General features: G+C 27.4%; 2 protein-coding genes across 2 annotated transcripts; one reads left to right on the forward strand and one right to left on the reverse strand.

The window, feature by feature from the left end:
- Positions 357-3,568, forward strand: LOC104789058 (nematode resistance protein-like HSPRO1). The gene is made up of 2 exons (XM_019245248.1): positions 357-371; positions 2,812-3,568. Exons 1-2 carry the CDS (start codon positions 357-359, stop codon positions 3,490-3,492), a joined length of 696 nt encoding a protein of 231 aa, XP_019100793.1. The 3' UTR covers positions 3,493-3,568.
- On the reverse strand, positions 3,657-5,205 carry LOC104789059 (glycosyltransferase family 64 protein C4-like). The gene is made up of 4 exons (XM_019245801.1): positions 4,804-5,205; positions 4,327-4,490; positions 4,160-4,230; positions 3,657-4,058 (listed from the first exon to the last, which is right to left on the reverse strand). Exons 1-4 carry the CDS (start codon positions 5,179-5,181, stop codon positions 3,898-3,900), a joined length of 774 nt encoding a protein of 257 aa, XP_019101346.1. The 5' UTR covers positions 5,182-5,205; the 3' UTR covers positions 3,657-3,897.

Below are 14,602 nucleotides of genomic sequence, written 5' to 3' on the forward strand. Positions count from 1 at the left end.
GAAACAAAAATTTAGTATTGAAAATTGTTTACAAATATTACCAGATAAATCTCATCTTTCCCTACATCTTTTCCAAAGCTGTAATATATGGATGCGATCAAAATTTATATGATAATTCGCTAGATTTCTATAATCAGAAAATTATTATTGAAACTCAGTAACCATGAAAAAAAATATATAAAAATTATGTTTTAGTCTCAATCGTAAAGAAAAATAATTGATAAATATTTATCTTTTTGCGAGTGGTTTTACAATATGTTGCTACGGTTTGATTTTCTTCAATTAGCCTCCTAACAAATATCTTGTGAATTAGAAACTCTATATGAATGCTTAAAATATGTTATACTTCTACGATGATGGGTTATTTCTCGGTCCTTGTCTCTATTCTTATTCATTATGTTATTTTAATTGTCAAAAAATGAACTCTCCAACATGTCAATTGATTTAGATGGATGGGAAGAAAAAATTAGAAAAATTGATATCAACAAATGATATATTCCAATTATTTTTATGACATAACTACATTTCTTATTTATTTCAACTTACATCTAAATATTTTTTTAATTAACTATATTTAAACTTATAATATCTATATGTTGACTTTTCCATCAGATTTTGATGATTTTAAAATAAGATATGTGAGAAAAAAATCAGATCGGCTCAAATTCATCCAATCAATAAACTAAACTTGTAAAACCTGAATTTTGTACTATACTAATGAGATTATGAATCTAGACAATATGTTTTACAAAGTAACAGGAGAATCACCAATGATTATTTTGAATATTTAATAAGTATACTCATGATTTATCATATGCTCTAGTGTTTACTTTCCAATCTTGTAATCACCCTTAATATTAAAAAATTGGAATAATGCATATTAAAATATGGCTCATACCATAAAAATTTATGAAATATCTTATACTATATCTCACATTTAATTTTGAATAAAAGTCATGAAAAGAAAAATGTGTCAAATTAAATATTTTTTAGATTCGATATACTATCTCTATTTTCTAATCCTTTTAAAATAAATACTATAATTACCATTAAATTATTTTGTGAAACTATTGTTTTCTATTATTTCATGGGGTGATTAAGCAATTATGTTATTTTCTTTTCTTTTAGTACATATGTTTTAAAGACAGTCAAACTGTAATTTATAGAATATTAAATATAATTTAATTTTATATGAGTTTTGTCTTTAATACAATATATATGATTATTGGATAAAATGTGATTTTTTAAAGATACAAGAACATATTTTATATTTTTAAATTAGTCTGTCATAAATTAATTTGGCTTCAGATTTTATATTAAAAGTATAAACCTTTTTTTGTTTTAATTGGTTTGATCAGTAGTTTTATTTTTAGGTTATATGATATATGCTTTCATTAGGAAATATATTATATGTTAAAACTAAAGAATATGTTATGATACCATTATGCTATTTTTATTTTCTTTTAGTACATACGTTTTAAAAGTAGTCAAATGGTAACTTATATAATATTAAATACAATTTAATTTTATCTGAGTTTCGTCTTTAATATCATAAATATGATTATTGAATACAATGTGATTTTTAAATATAGTAGTACATATTCTATATTTTTAAATTAGTCTATCATAAATTAACTTGGTTTTAATTTTTACATTAAAAGTATCAAAACTTTTTTTGTTTTAATTGGTTTGATAAGTAGTTTTATTTTTATCTAAGTTTTGCCTTTAATACAATATATATATATATATATTATTATTGAATACAATGTGATTTTTTAAAATCTATACTAATAAAAAGTAGGAGCTATAAGCTCCTAAAGGCGAAACTTCTAAGGCTATAAACTTAGCCTAGTTCACCTAAGCTTTAAAACAACCAATAGGCTATAAACTTCTAAGCCTATATATATATATATATATTATTCGGTCACCTAGTTATACTAAATAAAAGTAGGAGCTATAAACTTCTAAGGCTGTCCACCTAAGCGTTAAAACAACCAATATGTATAAATAAAAGTAGGAGCTATAAGCTTCTAAGGCTGTCCACCTAAGCTTTAAAACAACCAATAGGGATTCAACATGTCACTGATTAATATTTTTAGAAATTTGCAGAATTTTATATATTAAAAATTATGTTAAACAACCTATCAGGATTTGACATGTCTTTCATTAATATTTTCTAAATTTCCAGAATTTTTTAGAAAAAGAAAAATTTTAAATTTATGGAAATAAAAAAACTATGTACAACATCCCACATTGACTAGAAATTTTTTAGACAATGGTTCAAACCAATATAAATAAGATTAATATGCTTCTAACAACGAATGAGCAGGAAAGCTTGATTTATCAGGCGTCCAAGTTTAAAAGTTTAATTCGGTTTGATCCGATTTTTTATTTGATCAAAGTAAAACTTTAAAAAGTTTCAAAAAAATATTATAATATTTAAATTTTTCAAAATTTTAAATATTATAAATATTGAAAATTTTAAAAGCTCTTAGCTTTTAAAAAGTTTTTAAATATTATTATTTTAAAATTTAATAGTTTAAAATATTATAAATATTGAAACTTTTTAAAAGGTTCAAATGTTATATTCGAACCTTTTAAAAGTTTAAAATATTATAAATATTAAAACTTCTAAAAGTTTTAGCTTTAAAAAGGTTTCAAAATATTATAATTTTAAAATTTTAAAAATTTTTTAACATTTAAAAAGTTTTTAAAACCTAAGTTTTAAAACAACCAATAGGGATTCAACATGTCACTAATTAACATTTTTAGAATTTTGCAGAATTTTATATATTAATAATTATTTTAAAGAACACCAAGGAGCTCCAAGAGAATCAAATGCTCTACACTATTCATCAGATTCTTGAATCGTGGATTTACGTTTCCGTGAATCTTTTATATCGAATCGAGTCGAGGATCGAAGATGGAAACTTCGAGAAAGCTTCTTCCGACGTGTACTTGCTAGAGAGAAGCTGGAAGCTTCTGGCAGAGATCGAAGATTTACACATTCTGATGGATCCTGAAGATTTCTTGAAGGTGAAGAAACAGTTAAAGATCAAATCCACGTCTCAAAACGACGCGTTTTGTTTCTGGTCAAAAGGGTTAGTGGAGATGGCTAAGATGTCCAAAGAGCTGAGACAGAAAGTGCCAGCTGTGCTTGAAGTTGAGGTGGATCCCACCGGAGGTCCGAGGTTGCAAGAGGCGGCAATGAAGCTTTACTCGAGGAAGACAGAGTACGAGAAGATACATTTGCTTCAGGGAATGCAGGCGGTGGAGTCTGCAGCCAAGAGATTCTTTTTCGGGTACCAGAAGTTGGTGGCGACGATGATGGGGAGTGCGGAGGCTAATGCTAATAGAACCGTGGCGAGTCATGAGTCGTGTGATTCGCTGACTCAAGTGTTTATGGAGCCACCGTATTACCCGAGTCTAGATGCTGCAAAGACTTTTCTGGGAGAGTTCTGGAGCCAATTGGGTTGCAATGGAAGACACTGACACTACGATTAACGAATACTATCTACAGATGTAACAATACAACCGAAATTTTTGTAAGCATGTAACGATCAGTGTATGAATACATTTAACTCATTTTTTTTAGCACAACAACAATAGTTTCACAACATGAGATGTTACAAGTTACTATGTTACAAAAGGTACAATGAGGGTACACCATACACACTAGGCTACTACTATCTCTCTTTGTAAGATTCTATGAGAAACCCCATAAGCCACCAATTCTAAACTCTCGTTCTCTATCTTCTATCTTTCCGTAAAAGTAAGATCAGTTCTCTGTTTTGAACTCTTACTTGGCGTCAAACCCATCGATAGCTAGAACGTGAAAGTGTAGTAGTAACCAGTGGAAGAGAAAGCAGAAATGTACTACCATGCGAAAGAAGCAAATCACCAGAACCATAAATTGCGGCTATCCACGGCTTTCATGGAAGAGTATACAAGCGGCATTTTCCCGAATTCTGCCACAAAGCGATTTACGCAGTGCGTTCTTTTCTCTGTGTGCCCTCCTATGCTACTAATTCCAGTTGAACCGATTTCATATATTTTACCTACAAAAACAGGCCAAAAGAGGAGGATATGCTCTTCATCATCAAAGGTTATATCAGAATCATGTGGTGGTTCTCAAAGTGACCTGCGATTTTAGAATTACCTTTCACCCATATAGCAGGAGCGTTTGTAGCATTTGCGACCAGGAATGACATTGCAATATCTTCACAGTTCCTGTAATTAGATAAAGCTCACACTTAGGTGGAGTACATTTTAATCACATTCAGGAATACAAGAAAACACAAAGAGATAATGAAAGTGTTAAGGAACCTGTTCTTGGTTGTGAATTCCCTGATTGATGCCGGCATGCTCTTTGTGTAAAGGCTGAGGTACTTTTTGTGGAAGAAGGCTGCCTTTGAGAGTACCATACTATATGTACCACTCCACCAAACAGACCACCACCCGCTGTAAGTGTAGTAATTGGCTTTATCATTCTGCAGAAAATTGAAGTCAAACTTTCATGAAGTACGCGAAGTTTCTTTAAAGTTTAAATAATGAAAGAAGGTGATATAACCAATTCAAACACCATGTACAGAGTTCTTTCAATAGTAATACTAGCTGTTTGATCATAGGGATGGAGGAAGATAGAAGATTCACTACTTAACTTAATTAATGGAGGGATCTATGAATTACAAGTTAAAAGGTCCCTAATAGCAAACAACCTGAAGAGAAACATTTTGACTATTTTGGTACTGTTATTTGATAAAGAAGCTTCTTGAGGATACTCAACAATAAAAAGAGACAAACCGATTTTTCAGGCCAATGAACACGGGGCACAAACCCCACCATTGTATCTGGAGCACTCTCCCAAACGTTGAATGCAAAATCTACCGTATGACAAGGGAATATGATATCATCATCTATTGAGAAGACAGCGTCAGTTTTCAAGTCTTTAATCTCTTTAAATCTGTTGTTCAAACTGTCTTCTTTGTTAATATCAAATCTCAGCTCAACCTCATGCCCATCTCTTGATTTTTTCTTCAGAACATTCTGAAGATACTCCTTAAGAGAATCTGATGGAGGGTTAGGTTCACTCCATACAATGTGAATAGAGTCAAGCCTAGAACATGATGCATAGTGTGAAACAGACTTCTTTAAGAGATCATATCTCTTCCATGTGTTCATCAAAAGTGTATAACCTTTCCTGCAGATTTGATAAAGAAAACCATCAAATTAAACAAGAAAGAACAAAACTTTGCTGCCTACTACCTAAATAGAAAAATTCTACTCCATAAGTCCTAACCTATACACATACCTACATATGCATATTTTGTTTACGCAACAAATAAAACCACTCATTAGCTTACCATAGCAAGATTATAAATTTCATTGGCTACAAATGACAGAATCTCAGTAGCTTCTGCATTCATATACCCATATATTTATTAAGCTTAACAACACCTAGGTTATTAACCCGCGCGGGTGTGTTTATGTCATCTGCTTTAAATCATTTTATATATTTTTTTTTAATAGCTAGACATTGATATTGATATATAATAATACAAAAGTACTATAATGTTTTATTATATCTTAGGGCATCTTTAGGCCATCTTTATAGGGAGAACATGAGAAGTGTTCTTAGCCCAAAAAAATAGAAAAATAATGAATAGTGGCTTAGAACACTTTTTTTAGTTCTTGATGTAGAACTGATATTGGCTCAGTTCTAAACTGACGTGGCAAGGTGTGAATGGATACAAGTTTGTGCAAACAATTTTTCACAAATTAAAAGAGGATCTGATTGAGAATATATAGAATAAATTTAGACCTTAAACTATATATTAATTAAATAAAATGTTTGTGTACTTTAATTAAGTAATATGTTTTTTTTTATCTTTAATGTTTTTGTTGTTTCATAAAAATTTGGTTCCCCTAAAACTACTGATCTTACATTCAAATAAGGGTTGTTAATATTATGAAAATAATGTAAGATTTATTAGTTAAGATCTTTTGTTAAGAAGTTAGTTATTGGTAGAACATCTTTAAGATCATAAGATTTAATAATATAATATTCTTAAACATATTACAATTATAAAAACTTATAAAATAACATTTAAATTGCAAACTTATAAAACTTTTACTAAAATTCAAAATACAATACAAAATTTTTATGAAACAAAAAAAACATTGTAAATAAAATTTAAAAAAAAACCAAACAAACATATTACTTAATTAATTAAAGCACACAAATATTTTATTTAATTAATACATAGATTAATGTCGGCCAATCACGTGAATCCACAAACATTTTATTTTTTCTTTCTTTAGAAAAAGTCTCGGCCAATCACGTGAAGCCACGACCAATAAGAACTGGACTTAAATCAGTTCTCATTCAAGATAAAAAAAAATAGTTCTAAGCTCACTATTCATTATTTTTCTATTTTTTTTGGGCTTAGAACACCCTTGGTGTTCTCCCTCGATGAATTATTTAAAAGTAGTTTTCTTGATTAAATCTTCTTAATTTTGTTGATTATGGGTGAATGATTGCTAGGTGGGTTGTGCATAACCTTTGTATTAGGCTATTAGATTATTAATTTTTTGTAGAGTAATAAAAAAATCAAGGGAACTCTTGAGGCATTAATTATATATAGAACAAGCAAATAATGTTTATGTCATGATGCATGTAATAGTAATATGATATTATATTGTTTTTTTGATAATAATGTGATATTTTATCTTATGAACGTTAATTTTATATATATCTATACTAATAAAAAGTAGGAGCTATAAGCTCCTAAAGGCGTCCACATAGGATTTAAAACCACCAACAGAGATAAGACATGTCACTCATTAACATTTTTTAAAATCTCAAGAATTTTCAATATTAAGAATTATTTTAAACAACCTATAAGGATTTGAAATGTCATTCATTAACATTTTTTAAATTTCCAGATTTTTTAGAAAAAGGAAATTTTTAAATTTATAGAAATAAAAGAACTATGTACAACGTCCCACATCGGCTAGAAATCTTTTAGACATTGGTTCAGAACCAGTATAAATAAAGATTAATATGCTTCCAACAGCGAATGAGCAGGAAAGCTTGATTTATCAGGCGTCCAAGTTAAAAAGTTTTATTCGTTTGATCCGATTTTTTATTTGATCAAACTAAAACTTTAAAACATTTCAAAAAATATTATAATATTGAAAATTTTTAAAAGTTTAAATATTATAAATATTGAAACTTTTAAAAGTTCTTAGCTTTTAAAAAGTTTTTAAATAGTTTAAAATATTATAAATATTGAACATTTTAAAAGGTTCAAATATTATATTTTGAAACCTTTTAAAACTTCAAAATCTTATGATCTTTAAATTTTAAAAATTTATTACCTTTTAAAAGGTTTCTAAAAAATTATAATTTATATATTTTAAAAGTTTAAAATATTATAAATACTGAAACTTTTAAAAGGTTCAAATATTAAAAATATTTCAACTTCATAGAATTTTTGAAAATATTATAATTACTTAACCTCCATAGAAATTTTAAAATATTATATCTATACTAATAAAAAGTTGAAGCTATAAACTCCTAAAGGTGTCCATATAGGATTTAAAACAACCAATTAGAATTAGATATTTCACTAATTAACATTTTTGGAAATATAGTAGTAATCTATATTGTTAAGAATTTTTAGAAGAAAAAAATTAAAATTTATAGAAAGAAAAGAAATAAGATTTGATATTCTTGCAGTAAAATTTTTATTTTTAAGTCTAAGAAAGAAGGATTGACGTCGCAAGACCTTAAGTTGATGTTATTTGAGTTTAAAGAAGAAGAATGAACGAAAAAAATAAATATTATTTTAACTATACATGTGTTTATATTACTTTCTCTGCGAGTAAGGATTTTGGTTTGAGAAGTTTCAATACATGTGGATCTTGAACCGAATAAGTATATGGATGAAATTATCAATAATTGGATGCATGTGTTGACTATGTTGGTCTTTATGAATTGCACAAATTTTATGAGAAAATAAAAGATTTTGGTCTTGAAGTTTTATGGGTTAACAAGTTGTATGGTAGTCTAAAAAAAATGTTTTTCAGTGAAAGAATGTGAAAAAGTTGACGAGGAAGAAGAAGAAAAAGAAGAAAAAGAAGAAGAGTATAACGAAGAACATGATAAAAGTAACGATGACAATTACCATAAAATTTGACAATGAAAATGACAAGAAAGAATATGAAAAATAAGAAAACATTGAATAAAAAACACGAAAACATAGGTGTGGGGATCAATTAAATATGAAAAACGAGATAAATTCAAGATTACAAAATTACTTCGTTTTTCCGGTGGTCAAAGAAATGGTTTAGGATATGTGAGGTTACCAGTTTGATTTGCCTTGCCTGGACGTCGAGTTAAATTCATGATTTTTTTGATCTGATTTGAATGTATAACACAACTCATTTTTATATTTTTAAACATTGTGTATCTGAAATTTAAATTTTTATTTAATACTAATATAATTTATTTTTATAAGATAATATTTCATTATTGTCATCAATCACATACTCCCTGCATTTCATAATATAAGATGTTTTAGAGAAGATTTTTTTGTTTCATAATATAAGATGTTTTCAAGTTTATATGCTACTTTTAGATTAGTTTAATATATTTTATTATGCAGTTTTATTTATGATTGCTTGAACTTTTTAAAAGTGGTCATTTCTTATATTTTGAAACGGAATGAATATATATAATTTTCATCAAAATATATCAAATTTGACTTGTCATTCATTAACATTTTTTAAATTTCCAAAATTTTTAGAAAAAGGAAAATTTTAAATTTATAGAAATAAAAGAACTATGTACAACGTGCCACATCAGCTAGAAATCTTTTAGGCAATGGTTCATAACCAGTATAAATAAAGACTAATATGCTTCCAACAGTGAATGAGCAGAAAATCTTGATTTATCAGGCGTCCAAGTTGAAAAGTATTATTCGTTTGATCCGATTTTTTATTTGATCAAACTAAAACTTTAAAAAGTTTCAAAAAAAATCATAATATTGAAAATTTTTGAAAGTATAAATACTATAAATATTGAAACTTTTAAAAGTTCTTAGCTTTTAAAAAGTTTTTAAATATTATAATTTTTAAATTTTAATAGTTTAAAATATCATAAATATTGAACTTTTTAAAAGGTTCAAATATTATATTTTGAAACCTTTTAAAAGTTTAAATATTATAAATATTGAAACTTCTAAAAGTCTTAGCTTTTATAAGGTTTCAAAATCTTATAATCTTTAAATTTTAAAAATTTCTTAGCTTATAAAAGGTTTCTAAAAAATTATACTTTATAAATTTTAAATGTTTAAAATTTTATAAATATTGAAACTTTTAAAAGGTTCAAATATTAAAAGTATTTCAACTTCATAGAATGTTTGAAAATATTACAATTACTTAACTTCCATAGAAATTTTAAAATATTATATCTATACTAATAAAAAGTTGAAGCTATAAACTCCTAAAGGTGTCAATATAGGATTTAAAACAACCAATAAGAATTAGATATTTCACTAATTAAGATTTTTTGGAAATATAGTAGTAATCTATATTATTAAGAAGTTTTAGAAAAAAAAATTGTAGAAATAAAAGAAATATAATTTGATATTCTTGCAGTAAAATTTTTATTTTTAAGTCTAAGAAATAAAGATTGACGTCGCAAGACCTTGAGTTCATGTTATTTGAAGAAGAAGGATCGACGAAAAGCACAAATATTATTTTAACTATACATGTGTTCATATTACTTTCTCTGCGAGTAAGGATTTTGGTTTGAGAAGTTTCAATACGTGTGGAACTTAAACCGAATAAGTATATGGATGAAATTATCAATAATTGGATGCATGTGTTGACTATGCTGGTCTTTATGAATTGCACAAATTTTATGAGAAAAGAAATGATTTTGGTATTGGAGTTTGATGGGTTAACAAGTTGTATGGTAGTTAAAAAAAAGTTTTTCAGTGAAAGAATGTAAAAAAGTTGACGAGGAAAAAAAAGAAGAAGAATAGTATAACGAAGAACTAGATAAAAAATAACGATGACAATTACCATAAAATTTGACAATGAAAATGACAAAAAAGAATATGAAAAATAAGAAAACATTGAATAAAAACACGAAAACATAGGTGGTAGCAATCAATTAAATATGAAAAACGAGATAAATTCAAGACTACAAAATTATTTTGTTTTTCTGGTGGTCAAAGAAATGGTTTAGGATATGTGAGGTCACCAGTTTGATTCGCCTTGCCAGGACGTCGAGTTAAATTCATGACTTTTTTTATCTGATTTGAATGTATAACACAACTCATTTTTATATTTTTAAAAATTATGTATCTGAAATTTAAATTTTTACTTAATACTAATATTTTTTTTTTAATAAAATAATATTTCATTACTGTCATCAATCACATACTCCCTCCATTTCATAATATAAGATATTTTAGAGAAGATATTTTGTTTCATAATATACGATGTTTTCAAGTTTCTATGATACTTTTAGATTAGTTTAATATTTTTTATTATGCAGTTTTATTTATGATTGGTTGAACATTTTTAAAGTGGTCATTTATTATATTTTGAAACGGAGTGAGTATATATAATTTTTATCAAAATATATCAAATAAATCCACGCGTAGCGTGGATTCAAAACCTATTTATACTAAATAAAAGTAGGAGCTATAAACTTCTAAGGCTGTCCACCTAGGATTTTAAACATCCAATAGAGATTCGACATGTCACTAATTAACATTTTTAAAATTTGCAGAATTTTATATATTAAGAATTATTTTAAACAACCTATCAGGGTTTGACATGTCATTCATTAACATTTTCTAAATTTCCAGAATTTTAAATTTATGGAAATAAAAGAACTATGTATAACATCCCACATCGGCTAAAATGTTTTTAGACAATGGTTCAGAACCAGTATAAATAAGATTAATATGCTTCCAACAACGAATGAGTAGGAAAGCTTGATTTATCAGGCGTCCAAGTTTAAAAGTTTTATTCGGTTTGATCCAGTTTTTTATTTGATCAAATTAAAACTTTAAAAAGTCTCAAAAAATATTATAATATTTAAAATTTTTAAAAGTTTAAATATTATAGATATTGAAACTTTTAAAAGTTCTTAACTTTTAAAAAGATTTAAATATTATAATTTTTTAAATTTTAATAGTTTAAAATATTATAAATATTGAAACTTTTAAAAAGATTCAAATATTATATTTGAAAACCTTTTAAAAGTTTAAAATATTATAAATATTGAAATTTCTAAAAGTCTTAGCTTTAGAAAGGTTTCAAAATATTATAATTTATAAATTTTTAAAATTTCTTAGCTTTTAAAAGGTTTTAAGAGAATTATAATTTATAAATTTTAAAAGTTTAAAATATTATAAATATTGAAACTTTTAAAAGTTTAAAATATTATAAATATTGAAACTTTTAAAAGTTTCAAATATTAAAAATATTTAAACTTCACAGAATATTTTAAAATATTATAATTACTTATCTTCCATAGAAATTTTAAAATATTATATCTATACTAATAAAAAGTTGAAGCTATAAACTCCTAAAGGTGTCCATATAGTAGTAATCTATATTATTAAGATGTTTTAGAAAAAAAAGTAAAAGTAAAATCTATATAAATAAAAGAAATATGTACAAGAATTTTAGTTTGACAAGTTTCAATATATGTGGATCTAAAACCGAATAAGTATATGGATGAAATTATCAATAATTGGGTGCATGTGTTGACTATTTTGGTCTTTATGAATTGCACAAATTTTATGAGAAAATAAATGATTTTGGTCTTAGAGTTTTATGGGTTAATAAGTTGTGTGGTAGTCTAAAAAAAAACTTTTTCAGTAGAAGAATGTGAAGAAGTTAACAAAGAAGAAGAAGAAGAGTATAACACAGAACCTGACGGTAAAAGTAACGATGACAATTACCATAAAATTTGACAATGAAAATGACAAGAAAGAATATGAAAAATAAGAAAACATTGAATAAAAAACATGAAAACATAGGTGGTAGCAATCAATTAAATATGAAAACGAGATAAATTTATGATTATAAAATTGTTTCGTTTTTCTGGTGGTCAAAGAAATGGTTTAGGATATGTGAGATCACAATTTTGATCCGTCTCACCTGGACGTCGAGTTAGATTCATGATTTTTTTGATCAGATTTGATTTTATAATACAACTGATTTTTATATTTTTCAAACTTGTGTATCTGAAATTTGTTTTTTTCCTTAATACTAATTAAAATTTTTATAAAATAATATTTCATCAAAGGTCATCAATCATATATAAGTTCATCAAAATATATCAAATAAACCCACGCGTTGCGTGGGTTCAAAACCTAGTATATTAGTACATATTCTATATTTTTAAAATTAGTCTATCATAAATGAACTTGGTTTCAATTTTTACTTTACAAGTATGAAAACTTTTTTTGTTTTAATTGGTTTGATCAGTAGTTTTATTTTTAAGTTATATGGTATATGCTTTCATTAGGAAATATATTATATGTTAGAACAAAAAGGTTGGAAGAAATATATTTTTGTAGCAATGTAAATTTTGTTTTTAAAGCGAACTATACACCATATAATATAGAAATAAAATAAAGTATACTAGGAGAGTTACCCGCACACTTGTGCGGGCAAGAATTAAATAAAAAAAATGTCAAATAAATATCCTATTTTCAAATTAGATTTGTGTTCTTTTTAAATATGTTCAAAATTGTAATTATTTTTGTATTTTAATCTTTTAATCTCACATTTCTAAATGGACAATTAAAAAGAGTATTTAATAAAATCTTAATTAAAGTCTTCAATATATGTAATCTTCTTAAAATAATTTTGAAGCCCATTTGCAAAATTTCAAGAATTTAATGAGCCCAATCCATATTATGTGGTTAATTTTAATTAGGTAGAATCTGGGTCAAAATAATTTATAATTTCGTTTAGACCAATAAGAAATCTTAGAAAGCAACCCATAAAAGGGTTTATAGTACTTGATCATACAAACTTTCAAAATAATTAAAAATTTAGCATATACAAAAAGTTTGTTAACTAATGTGCCTTCAGCTTAAACTCCTCCAGTTTACCCTTCATGCTGCATTATGTGCTTAATGTAATAACGTCCAGCAAATTCCGAGCTAAAAAATTAGAAAACACATTCATAAGTTAGACCTTAACATGATACACCACTTGATATTTATGAACATTAAAAACTTACATAGCCTTGTGATTCTCAAGTCCTTCAAACTCCGGTTTTATAAAGATCTTGGAGGAGGCCAATGTGTTTACATACACGGTTCACCTAGGGATGTTTTAAGTATTAAAAAGATTGCTAAATGAGTATACAACCTAGTCTTCAGCATTTGTTCAATCTAGCAAATTCTATTAATAGTAAATACCTTCATACTCTCCAACCCTCCAGAAACGCAGTACACAAAACACCGGTTCAGTTTGATATGTGAGATGGCATCCAGATGACTCCCATGAAGACATAAAAAGGTTAGCATAGTAATTCATTGCACGACACTTTACAGTTTCATTCCTACAGATGAATATACTTGTTACACTCTACAAAATAAAGACAAACTTATATATCTTAAAATCAGTAAAGATGGAATAAATGTGACTTACCTGCCATTTAATGTGTGACAACCCGTCCGTGGACCCCACTAGCCTCACTGCTAGTTGCCCCCATAGGCTGGCGCTGCAGGGCAACGATCCTAACCCATCACTGTAGACTAACTCACATAATCCACCAGTAGGTTATTGGTGCATCAGGCGTTCCTCGAACCCTGGTCCCTCACCCTTTAACAACCTTCCCACAGACAAGTTGCCACCAATTGACCTGCAGATCAATTGGTGGCAACTTGTCTGTGGGAAGGTTGTTAAAGGGTGAGGGATCAGGGTTCGAGGAACGCCTGATGCACCAATAACCTACTGGTGGATTGGGATATTCACAGTGATGGGTTAGGATCGATGCCCTGCAGGGCCAGCCTATGGGGGCAACTAGCAGTGAGGCTAGTGGGGTCCACGGACGGGTTGTCACATAATGTGTCAAAACAACTTCATTAACACCATTTCGATTTCCATGATTTCTTCTGTCCTCAACAGCTACTACACATCCGCAAACATCTATTTTTGGAAAAAGTCAGGAATTTTCTCTCCAAAGCTTTTAAACATTCACATGAAACTATTTTGGTAAAAGTTCAATTTGTACTTTTCTATTGGAGGGACCAATAAACAAAGTTCCAAAATTCTTTTAAAGTTTCTAGATAACTCAACACAAAGCTAGTAAACAATCCAATCCAATTTATTTATCCTATGATAACCAAAATAAATTACAAATAAATTTAGAAAAATGTACCGAAAGATATGTGATGATTGATCCTTCCATGATATATATCATCCAAATCTTTGAATCGGAAGTAATTTTTGGAGTTGATTGATTCGAGCAGGAACATGGTTGAATCATCCGTAAACTTGATCTGAAAAGGATGATGAGTATTCATCTCCCTGAGGGTTGGATTGATGATTTGAA

The sequence above is a fragment of the Camelina sativa genome, chromosome 5 (genome assembly GCF_000633955.1).
Source record: "Camelina sativa cultivar DH55 chromosome 5, Cs, whole genome shotgun sequence".
In the NCBI taxonomy this organism is placed as follows: Eukaryota; Viridiplantae; Streptophyta; class Magnoliopsida; order Brassicales; family Brassicaceae; genus Camelina; species Camelina sativa.